This window comes from Mugil cephalus, chromosome 5 (genome assembly GCF_022458985.1).
Source record: "Mugil cephalus isolate CIBA_MC_2020 chromosome 5, CIBA_Mcephalus_1.1, whole genome shotgun sequence".
NCBI lineage: Eukaryota > Metazoa > Chordata > Actinopteri > Mugiliformes > Mugilidae > Mugil > Mugil cephalus.
The window spans coordinates 19,390,942-19,416,494 of NC_061774.1; the positions used below are offsets into that span (position 1 = coordinate 19,390,942).

Consider the following 25,553-nt stretch of genomic DNA (forward strand, 5'->3'; position numbering starts at 1 on the left):
TAAAAGGGGTGGGGGGGAGGGGAGGGGGAGATGAGGAAGGGATAGAGGGGATTGAAGATGGAAGTCGACGGGACCAACGCAGGAGAGAAGAAAGAGTAATATCCGGGGACACGCGGGGGGGGGAAGAACAGGAATCCGTATTGAGAGAGAGAGTCCTGGCTGACTCGTCATGTCCTTGTGCAGGATTTATGAGCTCTAAGATCAGGGACAGGTTTAGGGCAGAAGAGCCGGGAAGAGGAATTGATAGGAAAGTGAAAGGAAAGCGCGAAGAAATACAAGGATGGGGATAGTGATAGCGGGGGCCGAAATTCAGGCCTAAGCAGGCTCCGACCGCGCTGTAAGGTTGAGACGTCCCTCCCGCATGATGTCAGGCGACAGGAGGAGAAATGGCAAGGCCACGAGGAACGGAGGGATGGAATAAAAAATTGGCTGCGCGGGGGGGGGGGGGGAACGGAGCCCGGACATTACCGAAAGGGTCAGGGGTCGCTCATTTGATTAAGGCTTCGCGAGGTAGGGGGCGAGATTCCGGGGAGCGTAAACGCAAAAAAAAAAAAAAGAAAGCAAAGGACGGGAGGAAAAAAAATAGGAAAGGGAGCAGGAGGAGAGCAGGAGATCAAGTTAGGGGGAGCAGAGAGCAGAGGAGTAGCTAGAAGAGGCGAGAGAAAAGGTGTTGTTGGAGGGGGCTGAGGCCGTGTGGGTGGGGTAATCTGTCTGTGTCAGAGGGATGATGAAGGGGCCAGGAGGGAGAGCTCTGCAGTTCACCTTCTGGCCTCTGGAGGAAACACACTGACCCTGGCCCTCCCCCCCCCCCCCACCATGCCCACCTCCTTTCTCCACCGCCACTCCGCCAGCACGATTTATGACGCGCAGGGTCGGGCCAGGGTTGCTCAGCCCGAGGACATTTGTGAATCTAGTTGTGGGCGGCGGTGCCTGTTTCGCGCGTGTGTGCGTGTCGAACAAAGTCACGTGCAAAGAAGGCTATTGTATGTCAAGAGGATGAGACGTTAGCGGCACCTGGGGAAAAGGGCAGCGGCAGATTTTTATCCCGAGCTCATGGAGTGAACACGGACGCGTCCGCACATAATCCGGCATGACAGAGTTTGAAAGGAGAAAGACTGACAGAACCGGGAAAGCAAAAAAAAAATCAAGGGAAAATGGGACAAGATGAATGAGGGAACAGTGGCTGGTGCTGCACTGCATACTAATGGAGTCTGCCCGTTGTCCATTTTTTATCATGATGTGACTCTGCGTGGTCAAATCACTCGCTGAATCTTTTTGAGGTGGAACAGGGAAAGGCAGCTAAATGACTTAGGGAGCCCATTATATCTATAAATAAAGAAAAAAAAAAAATCCGAAGACGTTACCTTGTGCTGCGGTGAATTCTGATTGGCCTTTTCTCTGTTTTTATGGCCGCGCTAATCGCTATTTATATTCATACAGTGTTTTAAATGACTGTTTACCCTCAGAGATGGAGCCGCACATAATTATCACCTGACTGTGCAGTTCCCCTTCGCTCTGCTCTCAGAAGTGTTTTAACCTCTGTTAGATACAGTACATCTAGCTGTGGTTTTACCACTTGCAGTTTTAATGTTTTGGTTCACACTCACCGCCCTCATCTGTCTCGTTTCCAGCAGCAGGCAGCGCATAGGCAAAAGTTGAGGCCCATCCGGTGAGCGTCATTTAACAGGGCCGTGCCCAACTTTCTGTCAGTCAAATTGGATTTCAGTTCAAACAATCGAATGCTCCCTCATTTCCTTCCCCTCATGTGGACCGTGCCACCTAAAAATACGTCCGCGTGATTCTCGGTGATGATTCTGACGACATTAAAAGTCAGACGCAACACGGGAACGTATATTTTGAGGGTTTAAGAATCGTTCGCGACAGCCGTGCACGTTGCAGGACGTCAACTCAGCCTCTTTGCGTTGCTTCTGCGCATAATGTCCCTGAACTTCCGCCCGTTTTACCGCGTTACTGTCACGCCCACTGGCTGACAAAGATAACAAGAAAGAACGAGCTCCTCGACCTGAGGAATCTTAGGCGACCGAGGAGTCTCCGGAAGATGATTTGACTCATCGACTTTCAGGGACAGCCCTAACATTTAGAGAGGCAGCTGCTACCTTCAGGTGTTGGTGGGGGAAATACAGAACTCAAAAGAGAGTGAGCCGCACAGACGTGGTGTTACCAGGTCTGTTACTAAATATGACTCAAAATGTCAGTTGGATGTGTCACTAGGAAACCATATATACCATATTTTTTCCTGTACCTTATTTCCGCCATTTATTTTTTTGATCGATTGTGCCTTATAAAAAATAAAATATAAGTGGCTTTTGTTGCCGTAAAGTCTTTCGAGGCTAGCTAGAGGTAAATGGATTTATACATTAACCTGACATGATTCAGTCATAAACCATACGCATAATGCATTTATGACGCTGGAGAAATGCAAAAAAAAAAAAAAAAAAATGTGGCTTATTGCCGCTGATGCTAAGTGAAAGCAATCAAATGGAATTGGTGGAACGCGGCGTGAGAGGTGAGGGTTGAGTCGAGGAATATTATTGGCGCGGTCGAGCCAAAGGGCTATTCTCCGTATGGAGATAAGACGCGGATGAAGGACGCGCCTCATCCATAACAGATGATGCACAGTCTGCCCTGACCTTTAATACCTGAACTTACCTCTCTGCCTCTCTCCCCCCCTCCCCCTCCCCCCTCCCCTCTCCCTCTCGACTCGCCATCTAGTGCGCAGCTCCGCTCCAAGGAGAGTTCAAGTATACCCCGTTCGTGGCAGAGTCCACGCGTGCTGCGCGGATACAGGCGAAACACATGCGCTCACGCGGGCGCGTTTGAAGTGTGGACGCCCATTTATAATGCACATTTGCGCAAGCGTCAGATGTCAAAAGTTCACTGCGGCACCCTGCTCACATCTAATGTGACAAATAACTTCTTCCTCCAGTTGCATTGTTCTAATCCCTTTAGTGGGCTGTGGAATGGAAATATAATTACATTTCTGTGGTGCAGTGCCTTTGATAAGACAGCTGCTTGCTGAGCTGAATGTCTAACCGAGTTGGATGCCTCTCGGAAGCCACCTCTCTGCCTCTCTGCACTTCTCCCCCTTACTCGCTCCTCTCCATCTCCTCTCTTCCCTTTTCTCCTCTTTCCCCCCCCCCCCCACCCCACCTCCCTCCCTCGCTACTCCTTTTGTCACTATCATCTCCAAAAGCTCATTCTGCCTCTCTTTCTCTCTCTCTCCCTCTCTCTCTCTCACCCACCCAGGTATTGCGGTGGATAAAAGAGGTGTCGTCTACTTCGTTGATGGCACCACCATTCAGAAGATTAATGAGAGGGGTTTGCTCTCCACTGTGATTGGCTCCAACGGGCTGATGTCGACGCAGCCGCTGAGCTGCGACGCGCGCATGGACATCAGCCAGGTAAGCTAATAATGCTGCTGAGATTAAATGACTGGCGGAGGCAAGGGGTTCGGCTCTGAAATGTTCCCCCCGTCGCTTATACAATCCATGGAGTCTGGAGCAGGATTTCTGCATCGACTAATTGGTCACTAAATGAAAACGGCAATGAATCACAGAGTGTTTGTGTTGGTGGCTTACAGCCTGTTATTGTTTTGTCAATTTACATCACCGAGGTTCTTCTGCAGAAACTCTTTGTGGTTTTGTGAAGGTGTGCATGTGTGTGAGAGAGAGAGAGAGAGAGACAGCGTGTGGTAAGACCAAAGACAGCTACTTCACAGGTTTGATCCGCCAGCCTTCAGATCACTCTGCTAACTTATACCAGGCCTATTAGAGCAGAGGATGAATTATAGATGAGCTGCTGGCTCTATAGAGGAATCTCTGCCCACACAGAGGGATGCGAGCGTCTGCGTATGTGTGCGTGCGTGTGTGTGTGTGAATATGCGTGTTAAGGCCAGGTGAATTCTCAGAGGAGCTATTGTGTATCTTTAAAGGGGTCCGCGCTGCCTCGCGGTGCTTTCGTCTGTCATTGGTCTGATCACGTCCAATCGCACTCGTCCTCCACCTGTGTTTGTTCTTATAAACCGCGGTGACCTCAATGTGCCGAGAGTATTGATGGAAACTCTGCCTCGGAAAAAAAAAACTGAAAAAAAAAAAAATACATCTCTGCCCAGTGAAGAACACGCAGTAGTGTTGGCCTCATTTTAGAGCACGAAACTCCAACAACTTTGAATCGCCTTCACTTTTTGTTATAAAATTAAATGTGTAATGGTTTTTGGTCATGGTAATGCAGCTTCACAGAATGATGTGGTGTTATGAAGCGTGTCACTGGATATCGGGTCCTTGATATCGCAGCGGTTCGTTCACGTCGAGCCGCAGCCAATGCTGAAAACGTAACACCTTTTCTGATGGGAAACCTTTGGACACTCCAAATTCACTAGATCAGAGGTCTTCAATGGCCGAGGACCCCAAACTGATGGAGAGATTAACAGTAGTGACCCCCTCCCTAGTATATGTGTTCTATATTAAACTTGGCCTAGTGCTATTTATAAATATACGTTATTATTATCATTTTACATTCAGTATTACCCCTCATCCCTTTACTAAAATATACTGGATTCATGTTAACGTGTGTTTAAAGATATTTAAATTTGTGGGAGTAAAATTAAAAATATATATATATATAAAATGTCCAATCAACCAAAGATTTTGCGAACCCCTTGCAGTGCCTCCGCTGACCCTAGGGGTTGTGGACCCACTGTTGAACACATATCCACTAGATCCAAACTTTTATGTATACTTTTATGTATTTTTACAACCCGGTTGCTAACTTGGTTGCTAACTAGCTACCTTGTTCTCATGACTTACAGTGATGTGAAAGTTCTCCAGACCATAGCATATCCAAAAAGCAAAGCAGAGTTTTTGTATACGTCACTTCCCATAGACCCCCGTGTTTTTATGAAATCTGCAGCTCGTCCGCACCTGTGCACGGCAGCCAAGCTAGTCTTAGCTGTCTTTCTTATATTAGTCGAAATTCTAACAAATGATAAGTCTTCCAAAAACCCACAGCAACCCCTAGTCCTGGAATGCACGGCCCTCCATATGTCACCGTGATTCAAACTACAATAAACCAAGGCAAAGGCAACTGAAATGTGGAGTCTGTAACCTTCACGTTGCAGAAACCACAGATGGTACTGATCAAGACTTAACAACGTCAGTTCTCCAGCTGCTTCTCAATACTGTATAATTCTACTTAGTTTATGCTATGTATAATCTTATTCTGCCAGATTTCTGATAAATGTTGTGCTACATTTATCGGACAGCTGCAATTATCAAAAGTTATATAAAATCAAGTTTGGTGGTCATTTCGTAGCATAATGGATAGTTATCATTTGCATAACGTGTATTTTGGCACCTTAACATTATCTTAGTACGTCTATACCTTTTACTTGAGTTAGGATTTTGGATGTAGAACTTTTTAATGAGTCTTTCTCCTCTGTGGCACGGCTACAAAGGATCTGAATACTTCCTCCACCGCTGGCGCCTGCCCACACAGACATTGCATTTCTCAAATTACCAGTACCTACGTTGTCAGTGAGCCAAAAAAATCCGTCCGCCCGGAGAACACGAGCGCACAAGAAAGCTGTGACTGCACAAAAAAATAATTTTGAGTCCAGCTTGACTTTTAATTGAGCAGAAGACGCTCCGTGCGCGGGTCAGCCTGACTTCCAGAGGCGGCCGCCAGTCATCAATTCAAAAGTTCAATATCATGAGCGGGAGAGATTTGATTCGTGCCCTCTTTCCAGAGACGCGTTGAGTCCCGCTTGATGAATCCCTGCACCTCTTAAAATGGGATTTCGGAGCAAACCCCTCTTCTGCCGCTCATTTGACAGAGCCTGTAATTGGACATGTCAGTGGCAATTTAACATGATCCATTTATTTACCAATCCATCCTCGGAGTCATCAATCACCTGACGAACCACCTTGTCTCCGCGGCTTGAGCGCCGCGTCTGTGGGATGACAGTGATGTGGGCGGCCGTGCGCTGGTGTGGGTTTGTCTTGCTCTGACCCCCGCGGCGCTTCGCGGACGGGGTGTGCTATTTGAGCAGGCAGCGATCACGGTTATTGGATGACATTTGGAGTGGTGCCGGAGCGAGCCGGTGTGAGCCTTGAATAAACACGGGAAGGCTCCCTGCCCGCCGATGACCTTTGCATGCGCGGGGAGGGTCAGGAGGCCTAATACTGTGTTATTAAGGAGGCATTATTTGTATCACCTGTAACCGACTCTTGCGGGCGATCGCCGCAGAGGCTTTCTTTCTGTTTTTTTTTTTGTTTTTTTTTTGTTCCTCCCGTTTGATGGAGGCGCAATAACGGGCGTTTGCTCATGTGTGCGTGCCGTTCCCACAGGTGCGTCTGGAGTGGCCGACGGACCTGGCCATTAACCCGCTCGACAACTCCCTCTACATCCTGGACAACAACATCGTCCTGCAGGTAAAGGCTGAAAATCCTGAAAGCCTCGTCTCTTAATCACCCTCAGGGCTCACGGCACTGCACCGTAGGTAGGTAGGTGGAGGTCGCGGTGGAAGGGAGCGTAATAAAACGTTTCTCGCAAATTGCGGTGCTGTCAGCGCAGGTGCATTTAGTGTAAGTGAGGCCGCGAACACAAAAGAAAGCAAAAGAGCACCTTGTTGAAAAAAAAATAACACGCTATCAGCGCTCCCTGCAGGAGTTGTTTTGAGGAAAATGTCACTCACGAAATTTTAATGAATCGCCCGTGTGAGCATGTAGCCCGCAACAGCTTAATGAGTCAATAGATTATTTAGAGACGTGTGACGCTTTGTTATAGTCGGAGACTTTTTGGTGGCTGCTCTTTGACACCAATAAGAAATGTTTTTTTTGTTTTTTTTATTTCCCCCCTTAGGTGTCAGAAAGTCTTCAGGTGCGTATTGTGGCTGGACGTCCCATCCATTGCCAGGTCCCGGGCATTGACCACCACCTGGTGAGCCGGGCAGCGGTGCGCGCCACGCTGGAGGCCGCTAAGGCCATCGCCCTGTCCCACCTCGGAACTCTGTTCATCGCCGAGACCGACGAGAGGCGGATCAACCGCATCCAGCAGGTTGCTGCAAATAACACATGCTCTTAGGAGAGGGCAGCTATCAGTGATGTTTTTTAATGGAATCAGCTTCTTCTCATTTTGGAGTAAAAATAAAGTTTCTACTCTCTAACGTCCAAAGTAACCAGCTATACACAGTTATATTTTAGTTCAGATACACAAACAGAGACCCCTTTTTCTTTTTTTTTAAGAAAAATAAACTATATTCCCAACAACAACACAAAAATGCAGCAGGAGTAGCTGGCTATTTTAATGCGGCCATTGATTTAAATTTCCTGCTACACCTCTTGCTGCTTCAGGGTTTTCCAAAACCCACTCACAGAGATCACAGAGCAAGGGCACTCGCGAAAATGCTTTCTACATCCCCAGCAAAAAAAAAAAAATGACAACCGGAAAAACCAGCTCAGCTGGAGATGAGACCGGCGATCCATCTGGCCTCATGGCAATAATTTACCACCACACTTGTTGCATTACGTCCCGCTGCGGTCAGGTTGTTTGCATAACAAATGCTGTGCGGCGAAGCGGCGTTCAGAATCTGTTTCTTACACCCGGATTTAAAAAAAAAAAAAAAAAGAAAGAAACTCTGATGTAACCAAAAAGAAAATAAGAAAATATATATATTTTTTTTTTGTCCATTAACTCCATTAGCAGGCAAGCGTGTGATCAGAGCACTGCAGCATTTTAGCAGCAACGCCACAAAGATACTGCCTGCTGGACTCAATCAATAGCCTCTTTGTGGTCTCCAGCACCACGCTGGGCCCATGTGGAGGCAGACAGAAACATAAAATACCTCAGATGCCTTTTTGATGGGGACTGACCAGCCATGCTGGAAAGGGCAATGAAAAGACTTTCTTATTTTACTGTATTTGTCACATCTATCTTACATTCGGCCTTTCTTGGCCTTTATCAAGCGTCTCGGGATCATTCAAACAGAAAGTCGAAGTAGAAGTGAAAAAGTCTACCTGCGGACGTTTATGCCGAGTTCCCGCACTCTCTCTGCAACAAGGACGGGTTCGTCCACTCACGCGTGAAGTACAAATTGAAGTGAAATGAGTGACAACGCGCGATGATGATTTACTCGCACGTGCAAGTACAGTCTGATGCTAAAACTAAATGAAACACCGTTAAAAATTGACACGCAAATTAAATGCCGTGCTGAATCTTAAATGACTGACGCCAGCTCCGTCTTGTGCTGTTCGGCCAGCAAGTGTGTTTTCTTTCTTTTTTCTTTTTTTTTTTTTTCCCCTCAGTATAATAAGCCCCATTAAATGTGGACGTGCCTTGGCTGCAGCAAGTATTTAGGCAGCGCTTTGGCACTGCCTCAAGGTCTGTTCCCATCGTCCAGGCATCTGTCCATCACGTCGAAAGAGAACATTTTGCCCTGAACATCAGGGACCACACATGCACAACCAGCGTGTGTGTGTGTGTCGACGTTTCGCTTCGATCTCGTACGGAGGCAGCGATGTCGGTTGTTGGGTGTAGCATTGGTGCTTTGAGGTGCATTAAAACCCACGATCGTTACATCCCATAATTAGCTGCGCCGTGGCTGTGTTTGTTCAAAATAAGGGCAAATGGCAACAAAAAAAAACTGTTTTTCTGTGAAGCAGAGGCATATTTTTATGGAACATTTATTGCAAAGACCTTTGTTGTTATTATTTTAAATCAAAAGCTTATATTTAATATATTCCACCCATCTCTGGAAACGAATGTATTGTCCTAAGCCAAAGTCATGAAATGCTTTTACTCGTAAGCCTAAAATTAGGGCGCAAGGATTTTATTTTACTCTAGGATGCTTGTTGAATACAGATTTAAGATTTTTTTTTTTAACATTTTGTGGAAATACGCTTATGCACTTTCTAGGTGAGAGAGAGATGAGAGGATCGATGCCACTCTCCTCCTGTGTAAATTATTTATGAAGCTAAAGGTAACAGCTGGTTAGCTTAGCGCCGACTGGAATCAAGGGGAATCTGATACCCAGGTTCTGTCCAAAGCGAAAAAACAAATCAACCGTTAAATGTTATAGTTTTACACATAACAGACAGAGCATATTAATTATTGAGCTTTAGAGGTGCCATATAGACAGGTAAGAATTACCAGAGGCTCAATCTGGGGGGGGGGGGAATGAAAGCAAATTCACAGTAATACAGTGCAGCATTATAAAAGACAAGTAAAATTAACTTCCCCCGAGTGATAATAAAGTTCATAAAATTTAAATCCAAACACATCATCTGCCCCAATTATCTTCCATAAATGCGCGCACCTCTTGGGCCAGTAAAGAGGCCTCATCCTCCCCAGATTAATCAAAATCAGAGTGTTGGCGTAGCAGTTTTCACCTTCATTTATAGGCCTACCCATCAGGGCAATGAGTTTAATTTGTTTGGAGATTTAATGTTGCGAAGATTTGTCGGATCAGTCGACGAAGCCCTATTTAGGCCAAGCCGGGGAGATGTGCTCATGCGCCGGAGATGCTTTTGTTTTTCTTCTCATTTGATTTTAATATTTTATAATATTTTTTAATCTGCGCTGTTGAAATGCCATCATTATCCCGCTCGTCGGAGAGATGTCGAACATTATCTCGTGCTTAACAGCGATGCCCCGCGGCATTTGGCAGCCCTTTGTGACTTTTTTTTTTTTTTTTTCTCTCGCAAACTCCACAGGTGTCCACCAACGGGGAGATATCGGTTATCTCCGGAGCCCCCACCGACTGCGATTGCAAGATAGACCCCAACTGCGACTGCTTCTCCGGTGGGTCATCAGGCGCGCACGCACGGCACTTGCCATGTGAACGCGGGATTAAATAATGTTCTGAGTCTAATAGGATTAAAGTACTAAACAGCACTTTAAAAAATATTTCAGATCATATCAAATTTGGCCTGGTTTAGAAGTATATTTAAGGGGGCGGGCGGGGTGGGTGGGGGGGGGGCAAAGGAAAAGGAGCATTTTAATAGCGTATGTGATTTGATGCAGCCAGTATGTCTTGATATCGAGGGAGGAAATCTCGCCGTCTGCGAGTCCCTGCTGGCCGGTAATTTTATTAGCACAGCTTGAGAAGAACTTTCCCTCTCTTGTCTGCCTTCCGCACCGTTTCTTTTCTGTCTGAATTATGAAAGTCGGAGGGAATCGCAACGGCCAAGAAAAAACCTCTTTGACTCTCCTTGAAAACAGTTAAAAGTGTTGATAATGCCGTTTATGTGACTGATGGCAGAGCGGAGAAGAAAGAAAAGAGCGTTTATAATCTCACAGTGGGCAATTTGTGAATGCGTTTGTATATGTTTGTGTACAGACGGCGCTTGTGTGTGTGTACGTGGCGATTTATTTGTGTTCGGAAAGGATGCTCCTCCTTTGCAGAAACCTCCAGCTAAATTTCAGTAGCTCAAGAGACACCTTTCAAATCCATTCAAATTACAGCTGGTGGAAGAAAAAGCCGACTCCTAGCTGCTGATTTTTATTTATTTTTTTACTGGTTGGTGTATCATGGAAGGGCACCTGAAATGTAATAAAAGGGAGAAGGAAAGGACCAAACAAATAAGCAGATGTTCCTTTGACAGTTAGGCCAGGCTTCCATTGTAAGTGTCAGAGGATGTGATTTTATCATTTAATTCCGCTCATAAAAATCTGCCTCTTTCTATTCAAAATGGAGGGAAGTGTCTCTCCCATGCTACAAGCCAATGGGCTGTAACCATCCCTATTTCTTGGGTTGTACTTTGCATATTTTCAATCATGTCTTGCTGTTAACAGATGATTACTCTCTTCAGAGGCTTTTCCGTTTCCATCCCTTCGCCGTAAACACTCACGCAGTGTCTTTGAACGGGCGCACGCATGTGAGCGCACACCCGCGAATACATAACGGACACGGGTGCACGCACGCACGCACACACACACACACACACTATAGTGCAGGAACGTACACACACACATGCCGTGCATGCTGTCAGGAGATAAACTGCCACCCTGCTGTCTGTACAGACCCATCAGAGGCCTCGGGCCTACTGCTGACAGCATCTAAAGGCCTTCACCCGACTATTATCCTGCTGTGCTACCGAACGCATCTGGATGCAATGAGTCAACTACTACCACCATCTGATAAGGCGGAGGTCACAATCAAGGTGGCCATATCCACTCCACTGGGAGCCCACAGTCTCCCAACAAGTCCGGGTCCTGAGCCAAACTGATAAACGCTTAAGCGACACCATGGGGTCTTAATATTTCGCAAACCTTGTGTGTGTCGGTTATGATGTCGCTCTTTGGTACAGACAGATTTTTATTCCTCGGGGTGTTTAGAGACGGGGGAGATTTTAGTTATTCTATTTTGTCGATAAAGAGTTCGCCATTACTGAAATAATGTGTTCTTGTTTTTTTTTTTTTTGTCTTATCAGGAGACGGGGGCTACGCCCGCGATGCTCGCCTCAAAGCCCCCTCCTCGCTGGCAGTGGCCCCCAATGGCACCCTGTATATCGCTGATCTGGGCAACATCCGGATCAGAGCCGTCAGCCCTAACCAGCCTCAGCCCAGCCCAGCTGGACTGGTGGAGATCAGCTCCCCGCTGGACCAGGAGCTCTATCTCTTCAGCCAGGTACACAGCGTCTACGCTTTGTCGATTAAGCACTACACGTCAGGTCAGGATCTGCATTCAGCTAACGTGGTATTCGACTTAGAACTGAACTGCTCACCATTATTTAAGCGGATAATCGGACTAAATTTAAACTCGGGTAAGTGAAAATTAGGAACTACCGGGACCATTTTGACAAAACTAGGGTTAGCTCGCTAATACGACCCATTCTGCATCAAGAGCGAGTGGCGTCAGATGAAATACGGTTCACAAATCTCACCTGAAACTTTAATAAGAATTTAACCACACGTGATGATTTAAAATTAAGATTAATAAAAAATGATATTTGACATTAGAAGTTTATGTTCTTGTAATGACTGAATGGTCAAACACTGACAGGTGAGTTAGCATTTGTCTAATATTTCATCACACATTCTAACTTTAGATAATCCTGAAATACATACATATGTGTGTATGTATATATATATAGTTTATCAAGGATTATTTTTTTGTCCCTAAAATTGTTGATATTTGAAGTTGCGTGATATCTTGTGATGCTACAGTGATTTCTGATGCAAGTTTCAGAGATCACGAGTTGGAAAGGACGTTCTTTCCAACGTCTAATGTCGCTAAATCCTTCCTTTCCATGACAGAATGGCTCCCACATGTTCACCAAACACCTGATCACCGGCCACTACCTGTACAACTTCTCCTACGGCACGGACGGCCAGCTCTCTGGGCTGACGTGCCGCGACGGCCGCGGCATCCAGGTGAGGAGGGACGCTCACGGCGTGCCTCTCTGGCTGGCGCTACCTGGCGGACAGGTGTACTGGCTCTCCCTTAGCAACAGCGGAACGCTGAGGAAGGTGTCGGCCCAAGGCCATGACATCGCCCACATCACTTACCATGGCAACACGGGTCTCCTGGCAACCAAGAGTGATGAGAACAGTTGGACTACAGTTTATGAGTAAGTTTACAGCTTCTCCTACATCTTACAGTCGTCTCACTTTTGATTCTTTTTTTTTTCCTTTGTCCGTCTTTCTTTCTTTTCATTATTTTTTTTCTTATTTATACTATTTGGTGCCTGATTCTGAATGTGCATGCAGTGTTATTGTGACAGAGCTTACGTCAGCGCTGTGAAATATGAGTGCCATCTTGTGGCTACTCCTGCATCACCAGTGCTGTGGAAGGTTCGGGGTCTTCTTCTTCTTCTTTTAATCCCGTGCTTAAGTGACTGACTAGTTGAAGGGCATCTCCTCAACGCCGTGATCGCATACGTGTTACTGTTACTGTACATGCAGTGCGCACTCTAACGCACATCTGTCTAAATTATTCACTGCTGCCCGAGCCGGTCTCCGTCTCAAATTCCACAGCTGAATAATTACACGTATAAATCATTGTTGACGCTTGCGCAGTGACGGCGTTGGTGTAGGAAAGGCGGAAAGCGGAGGGACGGAGAGCGGTGCGCGCGTGTGGTGCAGTTCCGTGCCTGCGTCTGTGCATCATTGTTTCTGTCGGTTTGTTTTCCAAGGTACAACAACGAGGGCCGAGTGACCAACATCACCTTACCCACTGGGGAGGTGAGCGGTTTCCACGGCAACCTGGAGCGCTGGTCTCGTGTGGAGGTTGAGTCATCCAACCGTGAGAACTTTGTCACCAGCACCAACCTGTCTGCCAGTGATACCATCTACACGTTCAAACAAGGTGTGGCGTCATGGCGAGCTGTGGGCTTTAAGGCATCAAATGTCAACAAATGTTGATCGGTGGGAGGATAAATGAGTTTATGCAAGGGTGAATGCAACTGCACGGATGCATTATCTTTATCTAACTACTGGTTGACACGTTGGAAACACATAGCTTAACCACCATGCACCAACCCCCCCGCTACAGTTCACCGCAAATACGCCACAAGTTGTTAATGACTCATCTGGGTGGGCAATGAGCAATAGACACTATAGATAGAAGAAGCTAATGCTTAAACATTTATGATTGGCAAACTGCAATAACGTGGCTGTTATTCTGCTCAGGTCAGACGCTCTGACCTGTGTTTTTCTTCTTTCTTCATGGGCTGCAGTTGATGTATCCGCCAGAGATTCGCAGCTTTGAAAAATGCATTTATCCCCCCCCATAAATAATTCACGTATGGATCTGATAGGACTTCTTTACATAACCAGACTAATGGGCAGTAAAAAAAAAAAAGGGAAAAAAAAAGCGCTATTTATTTATGTTATATCCGACTGACTTGTGAAATGTCTTAACGGCTTCAGGTGGGGGGGGGGGGGAGGAAAACGGAAAAGAGGGCAGAGATGAGAAGCGGAGAAAATGAGTGTGGAGTGGAGAAGCCACTCGTGGGAGCGGTTTCTTCTCATGTCATCCCTTTAATTGCTTTCTAGCAGTTGTCACAATGACAGGACTGCGGGGAGCGGAGAGCTGTTGCAGCACGCACGAGGACGCTCGCGCTCGTGCACGCGCGCGGCTGCTGTGCGACGGAGCTGACGGGGAAACGTTGAAATGACCCCCTATTTTAGAAAGCCCGTTTTACTTCCGCCGCCAAATATTCACAGTGTCTGCACCTGCCTCTGAGGCACCACCAACCATATGTACAGGGAGAGGTTTTATGGCGGCGGAGGGAAGAGAAGTTACTGGCCCGTTTATTAGACGCATCAAGTTTTATGATTAATATATAGTTTGATGATTATTTGTCTTCTTCTTTTTTTTCCACTGTTGTTTTAAAAAAAAAAGTACGACCCCCACACCAAATAAGGCAGCCATAGACATGTGTCGATTATGTCTGAAAATTACTCAGAACAATATAGATATGAAAGAGCAGCTTCTGATGCACCTTTGCAATGTGTGAAAGTTGCTGTGCACCCCTCCTTTCTCCCTCTCTGTTCCTCTTTTCATTGCTTTCTCTGTCATCTGTCCATCTGTCTGTGTTCCTCCTCTCCTATTCTCTTCTTGAATAGATGTTTTTCTGAGGCTGCGATCGCAGTCCGGCACTAACGCTGCAAAGAGAAAGTTTAACTCACTCTGTAGGCTACAGTGATTTAAGCAATTAATTCAAAGGAAGCACGCACAAAGAGCCAGACGTTGCATTCATGCAGTCTGCTGCTGTCTGTCATCGATTTTTCTCAAGGCTGTTTTCTGAGCAACAGCCGCCGATGTATTTTTCACACTTTTTTTTTTTCTTTTTGTGCGCCGTTGCACGTTTGCGTCCTTGTGTGCATGTGTGGTTTTTCGCGCGTGCGTGTCTCTTTGCACTTGCGTGGCCTGCCCCTGATGATTGTTCGACCTCCTCTCCCCCCCACCCCACCCCCAGACCACGCTCAGAGCGCATACAGGGTCAGCGCAGACGGGTCGTTCCTCGTGACGCTGGCGAGCGGGATGGAGCTGTCGCTGAGCACGGAGCCCCTCCTCCCGGGAGGTCTCGGAGGAGGAGTCAGTCCCACGGCCAGCCGCTGCAACATCAGCCTGCCCGGAGACCACGCCCCCAGCCTGATTGAGTGGCGGCAGAGGAAGGAGCAGAGCAAGACCAACTACAGCACTTACGAACGCAGGCTCAGGGTACAACTCGAAATCTTCCTCGTGCTCTGATGGCGCGGAAGAGATGCAGCGCCCGTGCGACAGCAGTCGGCCTTAGTGTCAGAATACACCTTTTAACCAGTCACTTACCAGATAGCCTGGCTGTCACTAGATCAAACAATCACCTCCGCCACAACTTGGGAGTATGATGCGTTGTGCAATTTGACCTTTTACACGTTGGCAGGAAATGCCTCTTAAAAATGCACATGAGTGAAATATAGGTTAGCATTACGCAACATGCTGGATGTTCTGAGTGATCCGTGGCGTCACGAGCTGATAGGTCAAATGACTGTGAACCTGCTCTGTACTTTCCACAGTCTGTTTTGCTCCGACGAAAAGAACACAACAGAATATTCCATAAGAACAGGACATTTTACATGACGCGCGCTAATTAATTAGCAATTACCAGGACTCTGTCCTTCACTTGTTCACGAGACAATTTATTGTTACTATGCAGGCCCCGGTTTTCTCTAAATGTCACAATTCATCTATCTAAACTAATGAAATCTCCTCGTGTCTCAGACACGCCGCTTCATTTATATTCGCACGTCTGCGACTTCATTGAGGATTTATGACGACTGTAAGGCAGTGAAATTAAAAAAAAAAAAAAAAAAGTTTTGTTTTGTTTTCCATCCCTCTAGCTGACACTTTGCTGCTTTTCCTCCACAGGCGCATAACAGGAACCTGCTGTCCATCGACTTTGATCAGAACACCAGAGCGGGGAAGATCTATGACGACCACAGGAAATTCACCCTCCGCATCCAGTACGACCAGCTGGGCCGGCCCGTCGTTTGGTCTCCCAGCAGCAAATACACCGAAGTGAACATCAGCTATTCTGGCGGAGGGCTGCTGTCAGCCATCCACCGCGGAGACTGGTCCGAGCGGCTGGAGTACGAAAATGACAGGGTGGTGTCCAGGGCCTGGGTCAACGGCAAGATCTGGAGCTACACATACGCAGACAGGGTGAGAGCACGTCAGGTTCATTGGGGGGCGGGGGGGTGTGAAAGTCAGTTTGCGACTGTGACATGCTGAGATTATTTTTTCTTCACAACTTTGGTAACTTTGATCTTTGCTGCAAGCAGAAACACATCTACTCCACCTTTGTTTCCTGCCTTAAAGCTATCGCCGTGATCTGAAAGCAAAACTAACTCAATACGTGAAAAGGACTTGCATTGCGGGAAATGAGAGTAACAAGGTGAAAGCAAATTAAAGAAGTTCACAGCACATGACATTTATTAGGTATTTTCCTCAGTTTCTGTTTGTTTAGAGAAACTGTGAACACCAGCTTGCAGAAAGAATATTGCATCTGCTAATTCAAACAACAATACGATTTTATTGAGAGCAGTAAAATCCCACAATGTGGTCTTTGTGACGTATTCCTTAACTCAAGCAGGTTTATACTTTCGGTTTCCTGAAAGCGGTCCTTATAGTAAAGACTTGGCAGTTTTTGACAAACAATTAGGAGTAACGTGGAGTGTCTGTGGTTTTTAGCGAGGGACGACTAAAACAATGTGTGCGACAATCCTGAAAGCTACCAGACGGCATAATTTCCGTCCTTGAAATTAACTGAAATATTTAATGAAGTGATATTCGGCCTGTGATATATTTAGTGACAAGGTTTTGGTCCGAGACAAAATTAGAGTGTAAATGAGATTATATTACAGAACCATCTAGAAATTAATAACGCCTGCATGTATTATTAATGCATTAATATTATCACCTCACAGTGGAATTAGAAACGTCACATTGAACACTGTTTTACTGCGGATGAATGTGTTCAGAATTGCACACAGGTTTTTAAAGCTGGTTGTAATATATATATATATATATATATATATATAAAGAAATAAATGGCAGGTAACTAAATTGCTGTTGTCTAAAAAAAAAAGAAAAGAAACCCTCCAGTTTTCGTGATTTTCTTTTCCTTTAACGGCACGTATGTTTAAGAATTACATAGCTTTCATTGAACAAATGAAGCGGTCCTCAAACTAAAACCAAGGTCGCTGAAGAGTAGGCATTTTATTGCCGCAAAGTTTTCACCAAACGACGGGGAAATTTCAACACAACAAAACAAGGAGGCGCAGAAAGAAAGTGCCCATCAAAGCAGCAGCATTGCTTTGTAACTCTCTGTGTCTGTGTTCTTGCAGTCCATCATGCTGCTCCTGCACAGCCAGCGTCGCTACGTCTTTGAGTACGACCAAACAGACCGTCTGGTTGCCGTGACGATGCCCAGCATGGTGAAGCACACCCTGCAGTCGCTGCTGTCCATCGGCTACTACAGGAACATATACATTCCCCCTGACAGCCAGGCCTCCTTCATGCAGGACTTCACCCTCGACGGGCGGCTGATGAGGACTCAGTACTTGGGAACAGGACGTAGTGTCATCTACAGGTGTGATGACCGAAAAAATACTCGCTGTTACTTTCGATTTGAGACTGTTCAGAGTGAGAGAGGTTGCAGAATAGGATAAGTGAAGCTGAACCTGCATTTCTTTCAATGACCTTAAGGGGGCGACATTGCCATTTTGCATAGAAGTGTATGCGAAAATAACTCATTGGTTTCGTATTTTTCTAAAGCACATGTTGCAAAATCTTTGGTTGGCTAGACATTTTTTTTTATATATATATATTTTTGAATGTTTTTTTTCAAATTTAAATTTCTTTAAATCTGCATTAATGTGTGTCCAACATATTTTAGTATTAGGGATAAATGGAGGCAGAAGACGTAATAATGTTTGAACCAGTGTATTATTTGAATAACTTAAAATTGAATGCAAAATGTTATTACTAATGTATATTCATGAACAGCGCTAGGCCGAGTTTGATATAGAACACATATTGTAGGTAGGGGGTCCTTACTCATCATCAGTTCGGGGAAGACCGGGAAGGGAACTCAGTTGCTAGTATCAGATCCTCTTCTTGGCTGCCTTCATTGACAAGTTTCTAACTTGGGTGCATTGACTCTTCTCCAGCTCCACCCTCTCATCCAAAATACTGTTCACGCAACGATCAAAACGCCTAATTAGAAGCTTCAAAATGTTAGTCCGGAGAGAAGTAGGTGAAGCCACGTTGGTTATATAGCCTATGGGTTTGATTCAGATGAAACTTGGAGGCATTATGCGTCTTGGCACGATAGCGAAGCCACATAAAAAAACATAACACTGATTGGCTTGATGAAGGTGCTATAATTAAAGGCTAATCTTTAAATTTAAAAGCCCTATTACACCAAGTCTAGCCTACACTAAACGCGCTACGCACAACCATCTGTCCTTACAAATTGCACTGATTGGACTAATGGGGCAGACTGATTAAAGGTCACATTTTTTTTTTTTTTTTTTTTTATATCATCATCATACTATGTTAGACACCTCTGATCGGATTTTGATGGAAGTTGGAGGTCTGATTCAGGCAGTGTTCTGGCATTTAACATTTTTAATACTCATAGGCCCCGACGAGGATACCATTATAAATGGTCCCATTTTCAAGAAATGGAGGGCCATAACTGCCGCTGCAGCTGGTCTGATTTTGATGAAATATGGAACGATGATGCAACTTGTTCTTTAGTCGCCCGGGGGATCTTTGTATTATTCATGGAGCATGGCATGTTTATTTATATTGAAGATCAAACGTATTCTACTGTGCATTAAACAAAGGTACGCTTTTATTCTGGTCTTCTGACATCGCGGCCATTTTATTCTTATATCTTAAAGGTATACACCAGCAGCGCGCCTCTCCGAGGTGGTTTATGACTCCACCCTGGTGACCTTCACTTATGACGAAGCCTCTGGCACCGTCAAGACCATTCATCTCACCCATAACGGCTTCATAAGCTCCATACGCTACAGACAGACAGGTACGTATACACAGCAAACGCGGGGCGAAACGGCCGACCGGCCGCAAATGGAATAAATCTTCACAGCGTGCGCAGCGTCGCCCCAGAATGGATCATTTAAAAGAATGCATGTCATCATGAATCAACCTGTGAGCACGGCTCAGGGTGTCTCTGCTGTGTCTGAGCCGTCAGATTTCATGGGTGGTATCAAACTCTGTAGTTTGGCTTTGAGTCAGACATAGTGCTATTTCATCTGAAGCGGCCACACTTAGAAATGTGAATAGGGCCACGCATGTTCAAGTGGAAGAGACTGTGGTCTACCGCAGCTGTAAATACGAGACCACCCCCCGGGGGCGCTTAGCCACGCTTTCACGTCCCCACCTCCGCATAAAGGCCGCCTGATCAAAGTTAACAAGCACAGTGTGTAAATATAAGCTATTATTTTGTGGGTTAAGTGTGGATATATCACATCGGTGCTGCATGCTTACTTGCATGTCAACACTTGTGCACTCAAACATCAGTGTGACAGGAAATCATGAAATCTCAAATAGGAATATAAAACCAAAACAAAAAAAAACAAAAAAAAACACCAAAAGTAGTTTCACTTCTGGCACGGAAAATTAGAACAACAACGCTCGCTATAAATGGAAATACTGCTACATCACAGCGCTGCCATTTATAAGCTGTGGCAGCACATATAGGGAGTGTGTAAGGATACCATTGTTAATAGTGATTCCCAGTTCCCTTTGGTTACAGAAAGTGTCCAGGGTCATTGAGAGCGCAGTCATCTCAGCTGCTGGTTCACTTCCCGTGGCTTTGTGATTGACTTGCCATGATCAGGTGTCACTAATCTGCGAGGCACAGCTGTGTGTGTGTGTGTGTGTGTGTGTGTGCGCGTGTTTATCGCTTTGCCCTCTCCGTGAATAGACTCTCACCTTCCTTTAACTGATCTCATTTCAGCAGAACAAACGGAGCCTTGGAGAGAGGAGAGATAGTGGTAATTGTCCCTTGAGAGGAGACAAGGAAAAGTAAGGCTCCAAAAAAAAAAAAAAAAAAAAAAAAATTGAGAGAAGGGGATATAGTGAGGTAGGCGAGGGAGAAAAGGCAACAGAAAGGGAGAGATGACAGCTTGGTGAAGTGACAGCTAGAGAAGCGAGACGAACAGACTGCGGGTTCCCTAGGGCCGTAGAAAAACCTCCACCTCACTCTCAGTGCTTTTGCCATTTTCCCATTAGCGTAGGTTTAGAATCAACATTCCACGGAAAATAAAAATAGAAGATGTAATGCTGATCCAGCTCTCTACAGTCTCCAAAGCTAGACACTTAGTCATTTTAACTGCAATCAGAGTCATCTCGAATAGCGGCGTAATGGCGTTTCATTAGCGGGCCTTTTTCCTCCAAAACGGAGGATGAGCTGCACAAGTGATGAACGGTGTTGTTAAAGCTGATGTTCTGACATTAAGGAGCACGTTGGCCCATCATGGCTATTGTCTTTAGATTTCATTATCTCTACATATTAAAGGTCACCACTGGAAATGCCATAGTGGTGTGGGGGATAGTTAAATCGAATGGATTGCACTTTGTGCGCCCGTGTTAATGATGTTGAATTAGTCCTTGATTTGAACTGATTAGACGGGCGTGCCGGCCAGTTCTAAGTCCTGCTTGTGCGCAGTCCATGCACGTGCCGATGTTTGTTTTGAAACGTTATCATTTAGCATCTCAACATGCATCTGTCCTGATTCCTCTGCGCAGGTCCACTGACAAGTCGGCAGATCTTCCGCTTCAGCGAGGAGGGCTTGGTCAACGCCAGATTCGATTACAGTTACAACAACTTCCGAGTCACTAGCATGCAGGCGGTCATCAATGAGACACCTCTGCCCATTGATCTGTACCGCTACGTTGACGTGTCTGGACGGGTCGAGCAGTTCGGCAAATTCAGCGTCATCTTCTACGACCTCAACCAGGTACGCAGCTATCAGCAACATGAATTAGGATATTCTGTCCTTAAATTGTACGTTTGATGCCGTCTTAAAGACGCGCTAATCAGTATTTTCACATTAGCAAAATAATCCAGCTCTGCGCCTTAGCTGCGTGTGCCGGTTTACTTCCTTTCACGCTGTAACACATTACATCAAGTCGCTAAAACTTCAGTTCGGCTGCTGCCTTAAAAATGCCAGCTCAAATCTAAGAGTGATCAGTTAAAATAACTTATTAGGTTATATTATTCATTGAAGAAAACTTATTTAAAACTTGTCAAATGAACTCGCAATTCCCCACTCTGCTGTACTCAAATTAACTGCCATTTTCAGTTTTTTATTATTTTATTATTATTTATTATTATTTCTAATGTTGGCAAGTTTTAAAGTTTACCTAAGTTTCTGACAGATTCAACTCACATCCTGTTTGTTCGGAAACTTTTTTGTACTTTTTTTCTAATACATCGACAAGATGAACAAAAGTCGATTTTTGGGCATTCGATATAATGCCTTCGCTTAGTGCCTCTTAGAGAGGAAAACATTAGGTAAGGTAAAGGTAAAGTGCTTTTACTGTTAAAAGGCGATCCAACAAAAACAGCCTCTTTCCACCCATCCATTACACTTAAGGTGCTAATATTTTTGCCGATGCTGTGATGCAGTGGTTTATTCCTCTTTTGTAGAGTGTTGTTTCAAATGTATTGTCATTTCATAGTAATAGTTCTGTCTAAAAAATTAAAGATGCATCCATATTTCACAGCGTTCATATCACATCTCCCTTCCTGCTCCCCCATTGCTCACACGAAGTCCAGGCAATGCATTGCTTCAAATTTAATCTTTGAAAATGTATAAAATTGAGCTCAATACCAAAAACTTTGGCCATTTGACTATTAGAGCTAAAGGGAGGAAAACGCTCACATAACTTAATGGGGTTGTAATGTTTTACAATGCAGCCCATTGCTTGGTTTTTATGGCCCTCAGCTTTTTGTATTGATTCAGATTCCCTGTTTTAAACATCTTTGCATCTAGCAGCCACTGCATGCTGCCTGTCTAGCCCGGCACCAACGCAAAAGCGATTAGCTTGTTAACGTAGCATTTTAGCACAGAAGCCAAACCAAATTCCCCTATTTGTAATTTTTTGAGGCGGAAGGCTGGTCTGGAACAATGTGCTGATGGACAGGAGAGAGTAACTGATGTAGTCTTTGTGGTTTTTAAATTGTTCTCAACAAAATGGCTCTAATTAGTGTTGGACTATCAAATTGCTTTCAGAGGTTCTCTCCACACGCTCCATAATGAAATCCAAATGACATGTTACCAGACTCATCTTCTGATAGGAGTCTGTCTATGCTACGCTAATAGCATTTAACAACTCATATTTCACTTAGGAGTTAGTGAAGACCCAAACAGAGCTAAAAGTAGAGTGAAGCTTACATTGTACATCAGTTGACCTAGACTACAACTCCAAATCATTATTACCAAATTTTAATTACACCACAAGAATTACACGATAAGTCTCATGGCTGATTGTTTGTGGGTGTTAAGGTGATCACCACGCATCTCATGAAGCACACCAAGGTTTTCAACTCCTACGGCCAAGTGGTGGAGGTCCAGTATGAGATACTGAAATCCATCGCGTACTGGATGACTATTCAGTACGACTCGGCGGGACGGACGACCACCTGTGACATCAGGGTGGGCGTGGACAACAACGTGACCCGCTACACTTACGAGTACGACGCAGACAGCCAGCTGCAAAGTGCCTCGGTCAACGAGAGGCCTCAGTGGCGTTACAGTTATGACCTTAACGGAAACATCAATCTCCTCAGCCATGGGACCAGTGCTAGGTAAGTTACTTGTGCATTTTGCATTGGGTAATGTGCCATTAATGAATGAAAATGCAGTATGACTCAAGGGATGGCGTTGACCACTGACTTAGATAATGGTAGTTTCACAATATTATCACAACTAATTGGGATATTTGGTACAAAATCTTACCAGAAAATCATATTTCCAGATGCGGAATATTTTCTTCTAACAGTGAGTTTTTGTAAGCGTTCTTCTTGCAGTGTCAAGCATATGAGTTTTTTCTTCAAATATCTGGACAGATATTGGATGGATTGGTGTGAAATTCACTCAAGACATAATAACTATAGTGATCCCTCATCCACAGGTCTGTGTAGTTTAAGTATCTTTATTGTCTGCTTGAGGCCCGTAGGGCAGAATAGCATTTTCTTAAAAGTGCTAAAATGACTAAAATACGACTAGAACTAAAGTGTGTGGTGAAGCTCAAAGGTGCTGCATCCGTGCACGTTGCCGCCTTCTATCCATAATACGTACGACACTTCAACGACAAAATACCAGCAAAACTAAAAACATTCCCGTCAGTGTCATCTGCAGCTTTTGTAGCTAATCATCATGTGCTAATCATGTGAATCTAAAGTGGTGTCGTGTCCAATTCCAGGCTGACGCCACTGCGCTACGATCAGAGGGACCGCATCACGCACCTCGGCGAGTTACAGTACAGCGTGGACGACGACGGCTTCCTCCGCCAGCGGGCGAATGACCTGTTCGACTACAACTCCAACGGGCTGCTGACCCGCGTCTTCAACCGCGTGAACGAGCGCACAGTGTGGTACCGCTACGACGGTCTGGGTCGGCGCGTGGCCACCAAGAGCAGCCAGGGCGAGCAGCTGCAGTTCTTTTACGCTGACCTGTCGCACCCCACCAGGGTCAGCCACTTGTACAACCACAGCAGCAATCTGATCACGTCGCTGTACTACGACCTTCAGGGCCATCTCATCGCCATGGAGCTGAGCAGCGGGGAGGAGTACTACGTCGCCTGTGACAGCGTGGGAAGCCCGAGGGCAGTTTTCTCTAGCAAGGGCCGACTGGTCAAAGAGATCCTCTACACCCCCTATGGAGAGGTTTATCAGGACACCAACCCTGACTTCCAGCTTGTCATCGGCTTCCACGGCGGCCTGTACGATCCCCTCACTCGGCTGGTCCATTTGGGCAGGCGGGACTACGACACGCTGGCCGGCCGGTGGACTTCGCCCAATCACGAACTGTGGGGGGAGCTGAGCAAGGAGCCGAAGCCGTTCAACTTGTACGCCTTCAAGAGTAACTGCCCGGTTGGGCGGGTGGAGGAGGTGACAAAGTTTACTACAGGTGAACCTGAGTTCGCTGCAGCTTGAATTTCACACATTCACTCGCACATTCCTACACTGTTCCATTTAACATTGTATCAGACGCAGATTGACGGATACAAAGAGAAACGGGCAGATTTGTTACGCAGCGACACCTACACCTACACACCCCACACGTGCACGTACAAGGGAAACATCTGCCATAAAGAATGAGTGAGCGTGCCACATAGCTAACCACAGGTGAGCTAAGTGTTACAGAGAGAAGATGTAACAGATAGAATGTACAGGCAACAGAAAGGACAGCCCTGCCTCTGATCACATTGTTGTTTTTTTTTAACACCGGCTTCTCTGTTTTGTTCCCTCTGTCTGTCAAGAACATACTGTTTTCCCAAGAGACAAAATAGAATCTCAAGCGAGGGAACGAGATGGAATAGAAGAGTAGAAGATGAATACAGGATGTCGGTTGGGGGGGGGGCGTATGTCCTTCTGGTTAATGGAACATTCATTTGGCCTGTCACGTTTTCCTGCAGCAGGATTGTTTATTACAGAAAGAATCTGTTTGTGAGGGAAACACTGGCCGACCCGTCTCTGCCGCATATTATTCTCAGATATTGTCTGATTTCCTGTCCAAGGTGTTTTTTTTTTTCCCTGGCCTTATGACTTTTTGTTTGCTTCCCAGTATACACATTATTTTCTAACTTTCTACCCCTCTGTGCACTTTTTCTCCCCCCCTCCCCCCTTTCCTTTCTTTCATGTCTGTGTGTGCCCAGACATCGGTAGCTGGCTGCAGCTATTTGGCTTCCAGCTTCATAATGTTGTCCCTGGCTTCCCAAAGCCTGAAGTGGGCAGAATGGAACAAACATACGAACTGATGAAGACCCAGACTAAGACACAGGACTGGGACTCCAGCAAGGTGAGCAATGCACAACTACAAACCTCATTAAGCTGCAGTACCAAGACTGAAATTTTCTATTTTTGTAGTTATCCCTTTGGGTTATGGGGTAAAAGAAAAATAAATATGGCTGTCAAAGTTAAGTCTTTAATAATCCATTAATGCAAACTCCTTTTAATGCAATTAACACATGCACATTGTCACGGCCGGCCTGACCGCACTGAGTAATCAGGGAGTGGTCAAAGCACCAGTAGGGTGAAAAGTGAGCAGTAAAATAATTTTGACCTTAAACACTGTCAAGGAGTTATTATCTGTCAATGTGGTCAGAGTTGAGAGCGAATTAACTTCCCTTACCACAGTATTCTAGGTGGTATTCATACCAAGTTTTAAGTTGCTGCGATGATAATAAAACACATTTGCATAAAACTAATTTGTTCACTCCCATGTTGATGAGAATAATTAAACCTTGACTTAAAAAGTATATTTAAAACATTTTTTTTTAAACTGCA

At 45.4% G+C, this 25,553-nt stretch overlaps 1 protein-coding gene across 1 annotated transcript in view; it reads left to right on the top strand.

Moving 5' to 3' along the window:
- tenm1 (teneurin transmembrane protein 1) overlaps positions 1-25,553 on the top strand; it is a 174,913-nt gene that overhangs the window by 146,551 nt on the left and 2,809 nt on the right. Inside the window, exons 23-37 of the mRNA XM_047584620.1 lie at positions 3,268-3,422; positions 6,366-6,449; positions 6,880-7,074; positions 9,729-9,816; positions 11,448-11,644; positions 12,274-12,587; positions 13,152-13,324; positions 14,940-15,184; positions 15,872-16,165; positions 17,350-17,594; positions 18,913-19,055; positions 20,786-20,997; positions 22,549-22,850; positions 23,468-24,174; positions 24,923-25,065. Of these exons, the coding sequence (XP_047440576.1) occupies positions 3,268-3,422; positions 6,366-6,449; positions 6,880-7,074; positions 9,729-9,816; positions 11,448-11,644; positions 12,274-12,587; positions 13,152-13,324; positions 14,940-15,184; positions 15,872-16,165; positions 17,350-17,594; positions 18,913-19,055; positions 20,786-20,997; positions 22,549-22,850; positions 23,468-24,174; positions 24,923-25,065 (3,497 nt within the window). The remainder of the gene's footprint in view (positions 1-3,267; positions 3,423-6,365; positions 6,450-6,879; positions 7,075-9,728; positions 9,817-11,447; positions 11,645-12,273; positions 12,588-13,151; positions 13,325-14,939; positions 15,185-15,871; positions 16,166-17,349; positions 17,595-18,912; positions 19,056-20,785; positions 20,998-22,548; positions 22,851-23,467; positions 24,175-24,922; positions 25,066-25,553) is intronic.